Genomic DNA, 19,405 nt, shown 5'->3' with positions numbered 1-19,405 from the left:
AACAACCCCCTCTACTACTTAACTGACCATATCAATATCATTTATTAAAGATATATATATATATATATATATATATATATATATATATATATATACACATATACATACATACACACACACACACACACACACACAGTTAGGTCCCTATATATTTGGACACAGGCACATTTTTCATACTTTTGGCTCTGTATGCCACCAGAATAAATGAAAACAATCCAAATGAATTCGAAGGGCAGACTTTCAGCTTTAGTTCAAGGGGTTGAACAGAAATATCAAGTACAAATTTTAGGAACTGCAACCATTTTTATACACAGTCCCTCCATTTTCAGGGGCTCAAATGTAATTGGACAAATTAATATAATCACTGTCTTCAGTTGTTCTTTGTTTGTGGGTCTTTCTGCCTTTTAGTTTTGCCTTCAGCAAGTGAAATGCATGCTCAATTGGGTTGAGGTCAGGTGATTGACTCGGCCATTGCAGAATATTCCACTTCTTTTCCTTCATAAGCTCCTGGGTTGCTTTTGCAGTGTGTTTTGGATCATTGTCCATCTGTACTGTGAAGCGCCGTCCAATCAACTTTGCTGCATTCGGCTGAATCTGGGCTGACAGTATATCTCTAACCACAGCAGAATTCATCCAGCTGCTTCTGTCTTCTGTTACATCACCAATAAACACCAATGATCCAGTGCCACTGGAAGCCATGCATGCTTACGCCATCACACTGCCTCCACCATGTTTTACAGATGATGTTGTGTGCTTTGGATCATGAGCAATTCCAAGCCTTCTCCACTTTTTTCTTCCTGTCATTCTGGTACAGATTAATCTTAGTTTCATCTGTCCAAAGAATGCTTTTCCAGAACTGGTCTGGCTTTTTTAGATGTTTTTTGGCAAAGTCTAATCTGGCTTTTCTATTCTTCAGGCTTATGAATGGTTTGCACCTTGTGGTGAACCGTCTGTATTTGCTCTTGTGAAGTTTTCTCTTGATTGTAGACTTGGACAATGATACGCCCACCTCCTGGAGAGTGTCCTTCACTTGTCTGGATGTTGTGAATGGGTTTTTCTTTACCATAGAGAGGATCCTGCGATCATCCACCACTGTTGTCTTCCATGGACGTCCATGCCTTTTTATGTTGTGGAGCTCACAAGCGAGTTCTTCTTTCCTCAGAATGTACAAAACTGTTGATTTGGCCTCTCCTAATGTTGCTGCCATCTCTCTGATGGATTGTTTCATTTTTGAAGCCTTATAATGGACTGTTTCACTTGCATGGACAGCTCCTTTGAACTCATGGTGTAGGTTCACAGCAATAGATTCCAAATGCAAATACCACACTTAGAATGAACTCTAGACTTTTTACCTGCTTAATTGATGAATAAATAACAAAGGAGTAGCCCACACCTGGCCATGAAACAGCTTTTGATTCAATTGTCCAGTTACTTTTGGTCCCTTGAAAAAGGGGGGATGGCTACTCTTAAGAGCTGTAATTCCTTAACCCTTCCTCCAATTTGGATGTGCATACCCTCAAGTTAACCCTGAGAGTGTGCACTTTCAGCCCATATCCATTATACAACTATAGTTTGAATATGTTTTGGTAAATACCTGAAAAAAACTAAAATTGTGCCTGTGTCCAAATATATATATGGACCTAACTGTACATACAGTACACTGACATACTGTATATCATCATTAAATTTATATCTGTTTCCATTTTGCCCTTTTCGTTTCTGCAAGTATTATCTAACTCAATCCTATCCTCCCATGAGAACACAGCTAGTTCAATTACTTGTGCTGCACTTTCCTCAGCTCTAAGCAACCAACCAGCAGACAAAACACGCTTCTCTGAAAGGAGATGAAGCATCAGAAATTGTCGCCAGTTCCTTCAATACCATGTCTAATTTGCAGCTAAATCACATTAATGGAAGTCCAATTAAATAAACAGGAAAGCTTTCCTCTTTTCAGAGCTTGATAACAAGTGAGAAATGCACCCTAGGATGAGATTGCACTGTGCTATCTTACTATAAACTATATTTTATTGTCATTGCAGAGAAACACCGTTTTTTTTAAATATTTTGACCATGTCGTGTTTTTTGTAAACTGATGCCTAATTTTTTTTCCAGTCCATGCCCAGTACCTGCTTTTTTGCCTTCCTGTATGGCAGACCTAATTAAATACTGGCAGCCTCCAATCCAGTGTAAAATCAAACATTTATAAACATAAGCTGCCCTTTATTTACACCTTCCTTTCCCCAATCCACCCATTCATCACTGTGAAATATTGTTGGGCACTGACCTAGAGTCTCCAGTCAAATGACCCAAGTCTAAGGCCCACAGATCTCCTAGAGTAGGGTTCTTCAAATGTCAAACAAAGAGGGACAGTTTACTTTTCAGGTTTTTGGGGGGCATGACTGTGGCCAGTGTGAGTAGAAAATGTCCCGACATCAGTTGAAGTAAACAATGCCCCATCATTGGTGGATGGGAGGAATAGTGCCCCATCGACAGTCTCAGTGGCAGGAATAGTGCCCAATTAATGGAGTTATTGGGAGGAATGGTGCCTCATCATTGGTGTCAGTTTGAGGAATAGTGTCCCAAGGGCCCAAAAGAGGCAAGCAAAGGGCCGCATCTGACTCCTGGGCTGCAGTTTGGAGACCACTGTCCTAGAGAGTGTTAAATGTTTGACTGCTTCTGTTTAGAGAGGGTTAAAAGTGTAATTTTGTATTATATACACACACAGACATCCTTGTGTTCTGTTCAGTCTCTAGTGTTGGGTAGACATGCGTTAGAAGGTTCCTGTCTGGCATTATAGGCCAAGCAGCAGGCAGATAGACTGTCTCTCTACAGAGAGGAGAGCTATATTCAAAGTAGTAAGATTAACAAGGAAACTGAAGAACAGAAAAAAGGTTGAAAGAGTAAAGGTAGGAAAATGGGTAGAGATACAGACTATTGAAGAAAATATAACCTGTCAGGACTCAGGTCAGAGCCTGCGACCTTTGCTGTGTCTGGCAATGTCTCTTCTTGCTGAGCCACCTGAGATGCTGGACAACTCCCTGCCTGATCTCCTAAGACAACCTTGCCTTGTGTCTTGTTTATCTTGAACCTTGAACCCCTTGCTCCTCCCATGGACTTCCTATTAAAGCCTTGCCTTTGCACTGTTTGCCAGATTATTGTGCTTTCCCCAGCCAATATCTCGCTCTCGTCTCTCCTGCTGCCATCCATATCTTCACTACCACTTGTTACCGACCTTTGGTTTGTTCCTCAACTACACTTCTGCTTGATCCCGACCTACAACCACTTGTTACCAACCTTTGGCTTGTTAACTGACTACACTTCTGTTTGATCCCTATCTGCTACTGGACCCAGGCTTACTCATCTCTTGATGGGCGAATCCTGAGAACAGCAACTTGGTACTAACACACAGCAAAATCCATCTCCACCATCAGGAGCTCTGGTGAATACTGATTAGTGCTTAGTCTTCACACCTCAGGTGAGTCTGCACCATCTACCAGGGTGACCTGCCCATGTACTCTTCCTGTTGACCTCTCTATTGCTACAGCTATGTAGCTACTGGTCTCCAAGCCTGAACCCTAACCATGACATTAGCACTGCTCCCTGGGGAACTTCGCTACTTTTCATTAATGTTGGGGTGCCCAAGGGACCCTCAATAGTAAAACCATGGCTATTTTTACACACAGTTATTTTGTGTCTGGGTCTGAAAATAGTTTTTGGGCTTCCAAAGACCTAAACCAAACAAACATTTGTAGACCCATTAGTAGCATAAATATGATCTCTTCTTGGTAATTGCTTCACCTGCACCACATTGATTTCACTCACCTGAAAAAAACATTCCCTCACTTGTAACACACTGAATTCAGTTAGCTGACTGAATCATTATTCTAACACCATTTGGCAAATTAAAATGACCTGTGAGATACTCAATCTAAAGCAGCATCTCTCAACTAGGGTTCTGTGGAACTCTTAGGATGGCCATAGAGGACTCACAAGCAAGGTAGCTAGAGGAATATCCCCCACTAGGACATTGTATTCTGACATCAGGACCCCTCCGCTGTCAGAATGCACTGATCAGTGGCTGCATCCAGAGAAGTTTTCCAACATTTCTGTTCAACTTCTGTTGAACAGGGATGGCCATACATTGATTGAAATTCGGCTGGTCCCTGAATTATGATCCATCTATGGCTAGCTGTAGGGATCCTCCTGAGGATGCTAGGGGTTCCTTGAAGCGCAGCACCACCGAAAAGATGAAGTTCAGCTTTAAGGCCTCAACCCCCCCCTTCCGGTAAGTAATTGGCATTTTGGGGTGCGGGTACCTCATTTTGACAGATACCTGCTCCCACTTCTGCTCCGACTACCTAAGAAGATCTCCTCCCCACTTCCTCCCTGCAGTCTTCTGGGACATGTGACAGATCCCAGAAGACTGTGTGACAATTCACAATGCGTAGCACGGCTTGCATTTGCACAGTGGGCACCCAGCTCTGAAGCCACAAGCTGTCACAGCCGGGTGCCAACAGTTAAGATGCCAGCACCAAGGATTGAACATGGTCCCTGGCACCCCCTCAGTTGAGCACATTGCTGGATCCTGGTACAGCCGACTGACGGCTTCACCGCGGCCGGCCAGTTCTGGGTGGCCAGTTTGAGGAATAGTGTCCCAAGGGCCCAAAAGAGGCAAGCAAAGGGCCGCATCTGACTCCTGGGCTGCAGTTTGGAGACCACTGTCCTAGAGAGTGTTAAATGTTTGACTGCTTCTGTTTAGAGAGGGTTAAAAGTGTAATTTTGTATTATATACACACACAGACATCCTTGTGTTCTGTTCAGTCTCTAGTGTTGGGTAGACATGCGTTAGAAGGTTCCTGTCTGGCATTATAGGCCAAGCAGCAGGCAGATAGACTGTCTCTCTACATAGAGGAGAGCTATATTCAAAGTAGTAAGATTAACAAGGAAACTGAAGAACAGAAAAAAGGTTGAAAGAGTAAAGGTAGGAAAATGGGTAGAGATACAGACTATTGAAGAAAATATAACCTGTCAGGACTCAGGTCAGAGCCTGCGACCTTTGCTGTGTCTGGCAATGTCTCTTCTTGCTGAGCCACCTGAGATGCTGGACAACTCCCTGCCTGATCTCCTAAGACAACCTTGCCTTGTGTCTTGTTTATCTTGAACCTTGAACCCCTTGCTCCTCCCATGGACTTCCTATTAAAGCCTTGCCTTTGCACTGTTTGCCAGATTATTGTGCTTTCCCCAGCCAATATCTCGCTCTCGTCTCTCCTGCTGCCATCCATATCTTCACTACCACTTGTTACCGACCTTTGGTTTGTTCCTCAACTACACTTCTGCTTGATCCCGACCTACAACCACTTGTTACCAACCTTTGGCTTGTTAACTGACTACACTTCTGTTTGATCCCTATCTGCTACTGGACCCAGGCTTACTCATCTCTTGATGGGCGAATCCTGAGAACAGCAACTTGGTACTAACACACAGCAAAATCCATCTCCACCATCAGGAGCTCTGGTGAATACTGATTAGTGCTTAGTCTTCACACCTCAGGTGAGTCTGCACCATCTACCAGGGTGACCTGCCCATGTACTCTTCCTGTTGACCTCTCTATTGCTACAGCTATGTAGCTACTGGTCTCCAAGCCTGAACCCTAACCATGACATTAGCACTGCTCCCTGGGGAACTTCGCTACTTTTCATTAATGTTGGGGTGCCCAAGGGACCCTCAATAGTAAAACCATGGCTATTTTTACACACAGTTATTTTGTGTCTGGGTCTGAAAATAGTTTTTGGGCTTCCAAAGACCTAAACCAAACAAACATTTGTAGACCCATTAGTAGCATAAATATGATCTCTTCTTGGTAATTGCTTCACCTGCACCACATTGATTTCACTCACCTGAAAAAAACATTCCCTCACTTGTAACACACTGAATTCAGTTAGCTGACTGAATCATTATTCTAACACCATTTGGCAAATTAAAATGACCTGTGAGATACTCAATCTAAAGCAGCATCTCTCAACTAGGGTTCTGTGGAACTCTTAGGATGGCCATAGAGGACTCACAAGCAAGGTAGCTAGAGGAATATCCCCCACTAGGACATTGTATTCTGACATCAGGACCCCTCCGCTGTCAGAATGCACTGATCAGTGGCTGCATCCAGAGAAGTTTTCCAACATTTCTGTTCAACTTCTGTTGAACAGGGATGGCCATACATTGATTGAAATTCGGCTGGTCCCTGAATTATGATCCATCTATGGCTAGCTGTAGGGATCCTCCTGAGGATGCTAGGGGTTCCTTGAAGCGCAGCACCACCGAAAAGATGAAGTTCAGCTTTAAGGCCTCAACCCCCCCCTTCCGGTAAGTAATTGGCATTTTGGGGTGCGGGTACCTCATTTTGACAGATACCTGCTCCCACTTCTGCTCCGACTACCTAAGAAGATCTCCTCCCCACTTCCTCCCTGCAGTCTTCTGGGACATGTGACAGATCCCAGAAGACTGTGTGACAATTCACAATGCGTAGCACGGCTTGCATTTGCACAGTGGGCACCCAGCTCTGAAGCCACAAGCTGTCACAGCCGGGTGCCAACAGTTAAGATGCCAGCACCAAGGATTGAACATGGTCCCTGGCACCCCCTCAGTTGAGCACATTGCTGGATCCTGGTACAGCCGACTGACGGCTTCACCGCGGCCGGCCAGTTCTGGGTGGACGTCATATGACGTCCTCCCAGAACGCGCTCTCCTGCGCGCCCCAGGGGGCGCGCACCCGGTGATCTCCGTGATCGCTGTGTCCTACGGACACAGCTGATCACGTGATGTGGTAAAAGGCCAATCACAGCGGCCTTTTACCACGTGATCAGCGGTGTCCAATGACACGCTGATCACAGGGAAATGCAAGTGCCGGTTCTCGGCTGCACTTTCCTCACGCTGTCAGATCATGAGGAAAGTACTGCCGAGAACCGGCAGTTGTCAGAGCGGGGATCGGCACCGATCATCAGGGCACTGATGATCAGTGCCCTGATGATCGGTGCCCAGCAGTGACACCCGCAAGTTCCGCCCAGCAGTGCGCCCACTAGCTCCGCCCACCCGTGCCCAGAAGTGCACCCACCTGTGCCCAGCAGTGCCCCCACCTGTGCCCAGCAGTGCACCCACCTGTGCCACTCTGCAGTGCCACCTACCTGTGCCCAGAAGTGCCGCCTACATGTGCCCAGCAGTGCCACCCACCTGTGCCCACCCACCTGTGCCACCCACCTGTGCCCACCAGTGCCACCCACCAGTGCTGCCCACCAGTGCCACCCACCAGTGCAGCCCTTTAGTGCTGCCAGTCAGTGCCACCAGTCAGTGCCCAGGGGTTGTGCCAGTCAGTGCCGTCTATCAGTACCCATAATCAGTGTCACCTATCAGTGCCGCCTATCCGTGACCCCTAATTAGTGCTGTCTATCAGTGCCGCCTATCCGTGCCACCTCATTAGTACTGCCTATCAGTGCCCTTTAGTGATGCCTATCAGTGCCCATCAGTGCTGCCTCATCAACGCACATCAGTGAAGGAGAAAAAATACCTGTTTAAAAAATTTTATAAAAGAAACAAATAAACTTTTTTTTTCTTTTCAAATTTTTTGCACTTTTTTTATTTATAGCGCAAAAAGTAAAGCGCCCAGTGGTGATTAAATACCACCAAAAGAAAGCTCTATTTGTGAGAAAAAAATGATCAAAATTTCATATGGGTACAATGTTGCATGACCGCGCAATTGTCAAAGTGCGGCAGCGCTGAAAGCTGAAAATTGGCCTGGTAAGGAAGGGGGTATAAGTGCCTGGTAGGCAAGTGGTTAAAAGTCAGAAACTACAGTTTTTGTAGCTGCTGACTTTTCATTTTCAGAAAATCGACTGGAGCTCCTCTTTAAGCAGCAAGCAATGGCAAATTGATCTCTAACCTTCACTGACTACCAATACAAGGGGGCACTTCTGCACTAACCAATTATATCAGGGACACCACAATTTTTACTGTCTACATCTCTATTCAGTTATTATTCCTTTAATTTGAAGGTTATTACCAAAATGTTATAGAGAGCAGGAATGTGTAAACAAATTTCTGCCTAGGGTGTTAATAAGGTCAGGGACAGCATATTATTTATTCTTATATTTAAAGCATTCTAGAATTTAGTGATTACATTAATGTTCTGTGAATTGTAGGTGTATTTATTTGTAGCAGGGGTTCTCCAAGACCTAAGAGAAATTTCAAGGGTAATAAATATATAGCTTAGGAGAACTTCTAGCATGGCAAATGTCATTGGAAATGAATATAAGAATGGGTCCAATACGTTTTAAGTCTGAGCTTAAGAAGTCCGTTTTTGCTTTAGGGGAACCGTGTTATCACCAGCACTGACTTTGTATCTTTATAATTTTAGAAGAATGGATTCTGATTTTTTTAAACTTTTAGCCCAAATGGTTCATCCATAAACAAGATGTGAGCTAACATTGGTGTAGGCCCAAATCTATGGACCTTGTGCAAAGTTAGGCTGTACCCTTTCCTATACTGGCCAGTAACAAAACATTTATGTTGTGAGTTCTACTGCAGATGGAGATCCTGCTTTCTGAAGAGGATACACTGCAGAGCTGTGCTGGAAAGCTACGCAGCTGGTGCTTAGTACTGAGAAACTCTCCCATGCATCTCCTGTTGTTGGTACTGTGATTTCAGTTGCGTGGCCACTGCAGGGTATACAGGAGAAAACCTCTCTGTTCTGGAACAGCGAGTGCTCCAACCTATATCCCTGAAGACACAGCTAATTAGCTATTGCCAGGTCTAGAGTTTATGTGTTGCCTCTGTTTCACATTTCAGTCTCATTTGTCTCTAATAATACCGGAATATTTACACACCTTTTCACAGAGAGATAACACAGTACCCGCTTGAATTACTGCAACCTGTTCTTCGTTCCGCAAATTCTGTAAAACAAATAAAGAGAGAAAGCTGATCAACTCCAGTTCATCATTTCCACCCCTACTAATTTATAATTTTCCTTTTTTCAAAAGTCAAAGTGATTTTAATTTTGCAAATTATACTATTAAAACTGAACTACTGTATGCTTATGTAAGTTATGAGAAATTGCTAAATGGAAAACCAAGTTTTCACAAAATTATAAACAAATTCACCTACCAAATGGAATAGGTTTCCTACGATTTCTGCTGGATGTAAAAAACCCTTTAATTAGGAACTCTTGATGGTATACAAAAAAAGCAGTCCCCCCCCCATCCCCATTTTATTAACGGTTGACCCTACAGTAGATCTGTTTTTTCCACTTCTTTTAGCAAACCATACTGTCCAGCAAACATAGTAGTTTAAGGGATTGGAACAAAGGTTTAGAAAGGTCAGCTATTATCCATATGAGTTAAACTTTTTTGTTTTCTAAAAGCAAAAACAATCCTATGGATTGCTTGAAAAGTGTTAGCTGGACTTCAATTTGTTTGCAATTTTCTGAGTTTCTTTTCTCATAAGTACGAAAGATCAAATAAAGGAAATTGGAATAAAGTGTAAAAACAAACAAAAGAGAACATTTACCTTTTTTACTGCCAAAATGGTACCCGGATTTGATGGGAAACCAACTCTTTCTGGAGTAATGAACCCTGCAACTCTACTGGTCCCCACTCCAGACCTCTATATCACTGCTAAGCCTCATAATAACGTGAAGGTCAGCCAGAGGAACCATTAAATGCTTCAGAAGGTGAACTAAAGTAAGGCCCCCACACTAAACAGAAGTCAGTTTCCCAAAACACTTCAGAGAACCTTTTCTTGGCAACAGGGCAGAATAAGTTTTTTTTTTTTACAGGTATGTACTACTTTTTTTCTAATGTGATAGGGTCTATTTAAAGTATAAAGTGGACAATCAATGGCAGAATAAACAGCTAATAAAATAATGCAACAGTAGGGATACTGTAATAAGAAGATATTGTATATCTAGTAGTAGTCACAATTAAGTGGGCTTGTTTTGCAACGATGAAGATGTTTCATGGCAGGTCAATGCCAGTTCTAATGAGTGTAAGGAAAACACTATTACTAGATATATCATGACATGGATAAATGATATAACAGAAGAACTGATGTGTTAATTCTAATGACAAACTGCACAATACAGTATTTATATTTTTTGATTTTGCTCATAATTCTACTTGAAAAGCCCATCACAAGTGTTAATATGTAAAAATGTGCATTGTGTTAAGACATGCACCATTTTTGGCAGTAAACCACACCTTTGTGCGTAGCACTGCAATACATGTCCAGTGGCATGGTGCGTTGCACTGATGCATGTAACATACATTATGGTCACTTGCATGTTACTGCAATGTGATATTGCAAATGGGCCCTAAGACTGCATAGGTCTGGGGTTAAATTTAGAATAGTTTCCCAGTATAAAAATCATGAACGTTATACACTAGGACATTTGTCACAGAGGAGAAGAGGGTACTTGTTTGTACATTGGATGTATGTATTGTTATTAATCTCTTCTTATATAAAGCATGTATTATTTCTATACTGGTGTGTATCCATAAAATCATGGTGAATGTTATATGCTGGTTGCAGTAGTTCTTCAGCTCCAAATTACTTTGTTTAGATTATTAAATAATTTCCCAGGAAGGAAATCCCCTCTGTTCACCCTGAACCTGTCCTGGGTGGAGGCGCTGCCAACTCTATTATCAAACCCACTATTCCACCTAGCGAAGGTTATAGCTCCCCTATATAACTATAGATTTAGCACAATATCCTTATTTGGAGAGGGCCATTTCTCATAACTGCCCCCAAAGAAGGCTACAGGTCATAAATCTATGTGCCAGTTTTTCCAGAAACAGTGTAATTGGCACAATGTGAATTTACTGCTATTAAAGATGACCTTCAATCTGTGGTCAAATTATCCATGTTGCCAGAGATGAGAGGCTATAAGCACGTTATTAAACTCAATCATTTTCTATCACATCTTTTCACACTTCTGTGCCTTCGAGAGCTGTCCCGCTCTAATGCTCGGCCATCTAATGCGAAGTCACAAATGAATTTAACTTAAATATCACTGACCCCATTCTATTCTCTTAGGAGTATCTTTTTATTAAAGATGTTCTGTCACAGAGCACAACAGCCATATGAACAGTTTAAGATTAAAGCTTCACTTCGCTGAAACGAAAATGGTGTAGCAGGTCTTATCAGACAATGGAAACTTCCATTGTAGGTGTTTTATTTTGCGACAAATACCCTTCAAACCATTTTTAAGGGCTGAACTGTTGCTCAGGTCCTCACAGCCTCATACCGCACTTAAGTCCAATGAAAGTGTAACCATAGTATAAACTCTTGGGTTTGTGTTTCCAACAGAGAGATTCATCCTACATATTTGTCCTTTTGACAAATTTTGCCAGGACTGAAAGTAATGAAGAAATCAAAGCTCTGAGTTGACACCAGAACAGAAATAAGGAAAAAATATTCCAATGGGGACACTTGTTCCAGTGACTAACTGTCTAAGAGGAATTTCCTCTAACTTTGGAAAGATTTCTTCTCACTTTCTGTTGTGCTTACAGAACAGGAAATTAAGGGATTTTTTTTTCAAATTGGACACAGATGGAAAAACATCGGGTGTAAAGGTCAGATTTATACAAAGCAGTCTATTCAGTTAAATTTAAAAAAAACAACACATTTTTAAAAATACAATAGTGCATTACTGGGCTTTGGGGTATGTGTTTTATCAGTGCACAAGGGTGCCATTGAAAATGAATGCCACCACAAAAGTCTGACACATGTATGGTGCATTACCACAATGGATCAATTTGAATAGGTCCTAAACCTTACTACTCCTATACTCACTCCTTAATGATCTAAAAAAGACAATTTTTGGCATTAGAAAAAAGAAGTGAATCTTATTCATGATCTATAGGTAACACTTGGATGAATATTGAAGCATGTCACAAGCACACTATGATCCTTTTATGCATCTTAAACCCTGGTAGAACTTTGGTCAGACTACGTACATTTAAATAAGCATTAAAACAAGGCCTCACTGATCTCTGTAGCTGCAGTCACTGTGAAACAATTTCTCACATTTCACAGCAGAAGCACTTTTTTCTTTCAGTTCAGCTCCTTTTGCGTCACCTTCCAGCAGTAACTCATCAGTCTGTTTATCTCTAAAGTAAAAGAGCAGGTGTACAATTTGAAGTGTGAGAGTGTGATGACTTCCCTGCTTCCTTTGTGAGAATTGAAAATTGTTCCACAGTGACATCTACATGTAAAAGTGTTGGCTTGTTTGAAGCTATTAAAGTAACCTCTTTGGGGAAGGAGGTAGTAATGTCAGCCAAAAATCTCCAGTAAAGGAAGACATTTTATACTTGCTTGGTTTTGTTCCCGTTTATGGACTTTTCCTTCTGTTGCACAGCTATGATATTTACATTTGCCAATTTCCCTTTGCAGCAGAGGGAAGAGTCTATGAACTGGAGTAGGATTAGCTAGGTATTAAGACTCTTCTTTTACTGGAGATTTTGGCTGACATTTTTACCCACCTCACATGCTCACTGTAGGCAACTTGTAAAATATTTTAGGCCAAGTGGACTATCAATAGCAAATAGTTCTCCAGTGTTACATTTACAGGACACTGTCCAAAGTTCTAGCTATGTTTATGAGGATTTTGCAGAATTCGTGTTCATCCAAATTAGTTCATGAATGCAAATGTTGTTTGACTGTGGAAGGGACGCGAACCAGTAAGGTCACTAGAGAAGAGACTGACATGACTGGGTCTGAGTGCTGGGGTTTATTTACTAAAGCCAGAGAGTGCAAAATCAGATGCATGTTTGCATAGAAACCAATCAGCTTCCAAGTTTTATTGCCAAAGCTTAATTGAACAAGCTGAGGTTAGAAGCTGATTGGCTACCATGCACTGCAGCACCAGGTTCTGAGTGAACCAGTTTTAGTAAATCTACCCCACTATGTAATGTATTGCCAGTTTGCAATATGCAATGATTATAGACAAATAGAATAGGTCTTGAAAAGCATTAGTTGTTAGAAGTGTTCAGTTACCCCATTGTCGCCAAGTATATCCAGCTTCTTCATGAGCTCTGAAATGTCCACATCCTGGAAGAGAGCGAAGCCACATAATGAAGAGATAGGACAGGGGCAGACCCAGGCCCCGAATCCAGATATACAGTACATAGAGCTTACAAAACATGGAAGCACAAGAATGAAACTGGAAGATGGAGATGGTCTTGACAGATACATACCATGTAGCTACATTCTGAAGGCTCTTTATGTCCCAATGAGGCCTGCAACAGATTGTAGAGCAATCATGGCTGCAGGTCTCCCATCACTCAAGAGCTTGAATCACTATTCAAGCATTAATACAGGTAGATCTATGCAAACACATGGCATGCTACAACATGGAACACCATGCCACACACTGACTAGGAAAGTGCTTTCTGCTAAAGTTTATTGTGCAATAACATACATAAAATACATAGTTTATATATCTACCCTTTTCAGCTGTCAGACTTGGATTAACACATTAACGGGACTTCTATTGTGAAAGTTATTGTATACGAATAACCAGGGGTGGACTGACAACTCATGGGGCCCCTGGGCAATAGAGGATAATGGGGCCCGTGTCCTTGCCCAAACTCAAAAAAGCCTATGAAAAAGGTACCAGGGGCATCTCATGGGGCCCCCTACTGACCCTGGGCCCTCGGGCAGTGCCAGAGTTTCCAAATGGTCAGTCCGCCCCTGCTAATAACTATACATAATGTAATAAGTGTATTCGATAAACAAATTCTTTTTTTATTCTATGTCCCTTTATGTTTTTTTTCCACATTTACAGACCAAGGTGTCCATCAAAAGTGACAAGGACAAGGTTTGGGGCAGGCTATAGTAATGGAGGGGTGCAGAAGTTCCAGTAAGTTTTTTTTTTTTTTAAGAGGATGCAAAGCCCAATTCCTCCAAAGCCCCATCCCCTTAACCACAGTCCACTTTCCTCTGGAGCCCCTAGTTTTTTTTTCTGAATTGCTGTATGTACACTTTCATCATGGGGTTTTCAGTCCAGGTAGGGGCATCACAGGTCCACTTTCAGCACTGAGTGGGTCCTGAATGCTAAAGAGAATGTTTCTTACACACTTTGTGCAGTGTTCTCCTGTATAGGTCTTTGATGCCCTTGGCCCAGCGCCTTTCAACCCAGAAGTGAGCTGTTGCTGGATTGCGGAGCGGTGAGTCTTCAGGGGACAGCAGTGGGAAGGAGCATTGCAGCAAAAGCTGTTTTGATCATTTTGTATCATGCAGGGCAGAGGATTGAAAAAAAAAAAAAAAGTGGAATTATTAATTTGATAGACTGTATGCTATCTGAATGAGTAAGCACCCCTGGCTGTGTAATAATTTGCCCCAACCTCTGTCATTTTTGCTGGTTAGCTTAGCATAGAAATGTGTAGAAAAAGAAATATCATGTGAGATAAACAGTTATCAGAATGCGATATTTTTTCAGTAGTAGTCTATTAATACAATAGTCTACAGAGGTTCTTTAAATTACAAATACCTGATTGAAAATAAAATGGATATACAGTAATACTGTTCTAGGAAAGGTGAACAAATCAAAACCAATTAACTTATGGCAGTATGGGCACAGAAAACAAATGGAATCCTTTACCTCTATAGAGCTATTAAAAGTAAGGGTGATACTTTTCCAATCTAGCAGTTACTTCTTTGTAAGGTTGGTATCCTACTTTCTCACATGGATTTCAGCCAAATCTAACTAGGTGGAGACCAAGGCACAAAGCACCATCTGAACTTTCTTGTTTTAGAAGTCAGTCTCCGATTAGTAATTAATAGAAGTATAACCTTTATTATTTGAATATCTGTATTTTTGCCAGATTATATCAGTCAAAACCCAAATGGTACTGAACAGCCTGCAGAACTAAACAAAGGTTCTATCCAACCTCTATCTATAGGGTGCACTAAATCTCCAAACCTGTACAATGCAAACTTTGACACTCGATCATTTCAAGAGCTCACCTATTGCCTCCCTTCTGCTATATGTTTCAGGAGGGCAATATGGCTGCTTGTCATAGGGATGGTCCAAGGGAAATCTGAGGAAAGCAAGGGAATTTTGAAATTTGTATGTTATTGTTCTTTTAAGAATTTGGGCCACTCAGGAACCTACAGCAGGCCTCCCAAGTACATACTGGTACGGTTAGGTTCCCACATTGTAGTACTGGGGCTTGTTCAGCACCATCAGGGTTCTAACTGATTATATTAAGAGAACAAACTATCAGGTACCTGAGACAAACTAGATTTTTAAAGTGTCATTTTGGGTAATTTATTCTCTTACTTGAAATATATTAATTATACATATATATTATATATTCATATATAAATGAACACAGTAATAATATATGTGATATATACAGTAATGATTAGTATGTAGAATACTAATACGATGGAAATATATTTTTGCAGCAGTTGGTTGTGTTGAAATGCTGTTTAGAACACCACAGTTACTAACACTGTAGCCCTGTCTACATGCACAAGCCAGAGGCAGCCATATTGTGGTCTCAGCTAACACGGTATATCAATTCAAGCTGAAAAGTGATGCCAATAGATACCAGTCAGGTGTTAAAAGTAATTTATTAAACCTACACTAAATAAAAATAAAACAAACCTTATTCAGTATGGCTCTCACTTGCCTTTGCAGACGTTTTATACATTTGGCCCAATAAAGAACTGATAAGCCACATTAGCATGAGATGGTTTGACAGACAATGGCTGCCTCTTGTATGTGAAAGCCATAAATGTAGTTTAGTATCACATCATCTGCCGCTCATAGTAGTCCCTAAAAACACGTTAGCTTGCATTACAGGCTTACACAAGACACATAGGCCTTACACAGGAGAGGAGAACCATGCATGACAGCACATTATTGGGGAAACCAGTAGTAACAGGTTTAACGGATGCTTCTGTCACAATGTTGGTTTTAATAGTGAGTTAATGGCAGTGAAAGACATGGGATGCACTAGAAGAGGGAAGTGAATCCGGATCTACCTTAATTCCTTCCTGCTGACAGAATAGCTGCAGGGCGCTTCCATTATTTTCTGGGAAGCTGGCTATATGAAGGTTAAAGGCTGGAGACCTTCGTTCTCTCTCCTGGGGAAAAATGTGTTATTTTACATTTAAACCTAGTAGGAATGTAATGGAATATTGCCCTAATATTAACACAGTGTTGAAAAGTGGCAGCCATAATCATGTGGGGTTGTTTATGCAAAACTTTTAGACATACTATATATCTTTGCCCTTGGACGCAGCACAGCTTTGCAGGGTTGTCAAATTGGCAGCCCTCCAGCAGTTGCGGAACTACAAGTCCCATGAGGCATTGCAAGGTTGATAGTTACAAGTATGACAAGAGCTAGAGGGCCACCAATTTGACACCCCTATTCCCTAGATACACCAGGGATGTAGCAGTTTTGTGCTGTACCCAAGATCAACAATATAAAGTGCAGAACCTGACATATTAACATCTCATTTACAAGTGAAACTCGAAAAATTAGAATATCGTGCAAAAGTTCATTTATTTCAGTAATGCAACTTAAAAGGTGAAACTAATATATGAGATAGACTCATTACATGCAAAGCAAGATAGTTCAAGCTGTTATTTGTCATAATTGTGATGATTATGGATTACAGCTCATGAAAACCCAAAATCCACAATCTCAGAAAATTAGAATATTACATGCAATCAATAAAACAAGGATTGTACATAGAACAATATCGGAGCTCTAAAAAGTATAAGCATGCATATGTACTCAGTACTTGGTTTGGGCCCCTTTTGCAGCAATTACTGCCTCAATGCGGCATGGCATGGAAGCTATCAGCCTGTGGCACTGCTAAGGTGTTATGGAAGACCAGGATGCTTCAATAGCGGCCTTCAGCTCTTCTGCATTGTTCGGTCTCATGTCTCTCATCTTTCTCTTGGCAATGCCCCATAGATTCTCTATGGGGTTCAGGTCAGGCGAGTTTGCTGGCCAATCAAGCACAGTAATCCCATGGTCATTGAACCTGGTTTTGGTGCTTTTGGCAGTGTGCGCAGGTGCCAAGTCCTGCTGGAAAATTAAGTCAGCATCCCCATAAAACTTGTCTGCGGAAGGAAGCATGAAGTGCTCCAAAATCTCCTGGTAGACGGCTGCGTTGACTCTGGATTTAATGAAGCACAGTGGACCAACACCAGCAAATGACATGGCTCCCCAAATCAACACAGACTGTGGAAACTTCACACTGGACTTCAAGCATCTTGCAGTGTGTGCCTCTCCATTCTTCCTCCATACTCTGGGTCCTTGGTTTCCAAATGAGATGCAAAAGTTGCTCTCATCAGAAAAGAGGACTCTGGACCATGGAGCAACAGACCAGGTCTGTTTTTCTTTAGCCCAGGTAAGACACTTCTGACATTGTTTGTTGTTCAGGAGGAATATGACATTTGAAGCCCATGTCCAGGATACGTCTGTGTGTGCTGGCTCTTGATGCACTGACTCCAGTCTCAGTCCACTCCTTGTGAAAGTCCCCAACACTTTTGAATGGCCTTTTCCTGACAATCCTCTCCAGGCTGTGGTCATCCCTGCTGCTTGTGCACCTTTTTCTTCCACACTTTTCCCTTCCACATAACTTTCTATTAATGTGCGTTGATACAGCACTTTGAGAACATCCAACTTCTTTTGCAATTACCTTTTGAGGCTTTCCCTCCCTATAGAGGGTGTCAATGATGGTTTTCTGCACAACTGTCAGGTCAGCAGTCTTTCCCGTGATTGTGATTCCTACTGAACCAGACTGAGAGACCATTTAAAGGCTCAGGAACCCTTTGTAAGTGTTATGGCTTAATTAGCTGATTAGAGTGGGACTTTTTGAGCCTAGAATACTGCACCTTTCACAATATTCTCATTTTCTAAAATTGTGGATTTGGGCTTTTCATGAGCTGTAAGCCATAATCATCACAATTATGACAAATCACAGCTTGAACTATCTTGCTTTGCATGTAATAAGTCTATCTTATATATTAGTTTCACCTTTTAAGTTGCATTACTGAAATAAATTAACTTTGGCACGATATTCAAATTTTTTGAGTTTCACCTGCAAGTCAAAGAAAACAAACTGGTTAAAGTGAAATGGAAAGAAACTAAGGGACCCATTTATAAATTAATTTATACAAATTTCCATTCAAGATTCACACACAACTCCAACTGAATTAAATTAGAAAGTGTGAGAAATTATAAACAGACCCCTAAGTATCTCTACAACAAAAGATTTGCACCCACTCACACACAATCTTCCAAAATACTTTGGAGACAGTTACACATGTACAGTAGAACTGAAAATACAGCTGTGTCTATAGATTGCTCCCTATACAAGTGCTCAGAGCATTTGTACCCACAATTCTTCCAAAATCTGTGAATATTTTAGACTGGGCACACAGCTTCTTAAAGTATTTTAGAATTAAAACTGCTAATGCAATATATGATTTACAAAGTGCATTATTTCACAATGTCATTTTTATGAGATTCTAGCTGCATGAATATTATGTGCCCAACATATATAGAGATGTTCGACACTGCAGTTACAGTGCAGGCTGAGTATCATGCTAATGTTGACATTCAGCCTAAAAAAACCCCCAAAAAAACAACTACAGTATGTTCACAGAATTTCATTTAAAGGGCTAATATGAAAACTGTAATAGTACAGACTGGGTAAAAATCTAATTTCAATGTAAACCAAAAGCAGTTTAGAGTGTCAGTGTAGCAAAAAATTAGATTTTAGATTTACACGATTGTCTGCTGGATGAATTACTCAGTGGGTTATTTTACATCTGTGGGACTCCAGGAGTAAAATGTAACTAAGGCAGGTCTAGGTCTATCATTCACCTACTGTCAATCTATGTTAAATTCACTGCATTCCCTGAACTGTAAAGACCATTTGTAGTAGCTGCATTAGACCTTTTAACATGTTCTGCTCAATATAAAGCAGTCTGCTATATCATCTTCCTACCGTCTGATTCCAGGCAACCCCATCCATTGGCTACACTTAGGAGATTTTAATCAGAAACATTTGCACCTATATGGAGTGGTCAAGAAGGAAGCTCAGCCACCGCAGATTGCAGAGCCTAAGTATTTAAGTGCAGAGATCTCACTAACTCGCTAACAGAATCACCAAGAGATGACAAAAAAGTTGGGTGATTTCACCCAACACTGAAATACTAGTTGTGGATTCACAAAAAGCTTGTAAAGGAGTTCCATGAACATGCACATACCAATAAATTTTCCAACACCCAAGAGTATGAAATTAAAATACCACTAGGTGCATAAAGGTGAAGTGTAAGAACATGGGAAAATATATTTTCTGATTGGTTGCTATGAATCACTGAACTCTCCAT

General features: G+C 41.4%; 1 protein-coding gene across 7 annotated transcripts in view; it reads right to left on the bottom strand.

Moving 5' to 3' along the window:
* The window catches only part of JAKMIP1 (janus kinase and microtubule interacting protein 1), a 249,212-nt gene that overhangs the window by 36,786 nt on the left and 193,021 nt on the right, over positions 1 to 19,405 (bottom strand). For 6 of the 7 annotated variants that reach the window (XM_089677383.1, XM_089677386.1, XM_089677381.1 and 3 more), the window contains exons 14-16: positions 16,036 to 16,137; positions 13,039 to 13,092; positions 8,874 to 8,939 (exon numbers count right to left, since the gene is read on the bottom strand). In XM_089677383.1, coding sequence (XP_089533509.1) covers positions 8,874 to 8,939; positions 13,039 to 13,092; positions 16,036 to 16,137 — 222 coding nt within the window. The remainder of the gene's footprint in view (positions 1 to 8,873; positions 8,940 to 13,038; positions 13,093 to 16,035; positions 16,138 to 19,405) is intronic. The other variant, XM_089677387.1, reaches the window with a different exon arrangement.

The sequence above is a fragment of the Staurois parvus genome, unplaced genomic scaffold, assembly GCF_062004578.1.
Source record: "Staurois parvus isolate SC_StPar_1 unplaced genomic scaffold, SC_StPar_1.0 ptg000186l, whole genome shotgun sequence".
In the NCBI taxonomy this organism is placed as follows: Eukaryota; Metazoa; Chordata; class Amphibia; order Anura; family Ranidae; genus Staurois; species Staurois parvus.
Note: the sequence above shows the minus strand (reverse complement) of the source record. Positions and strands in the feature narration are given on the sequence as shown.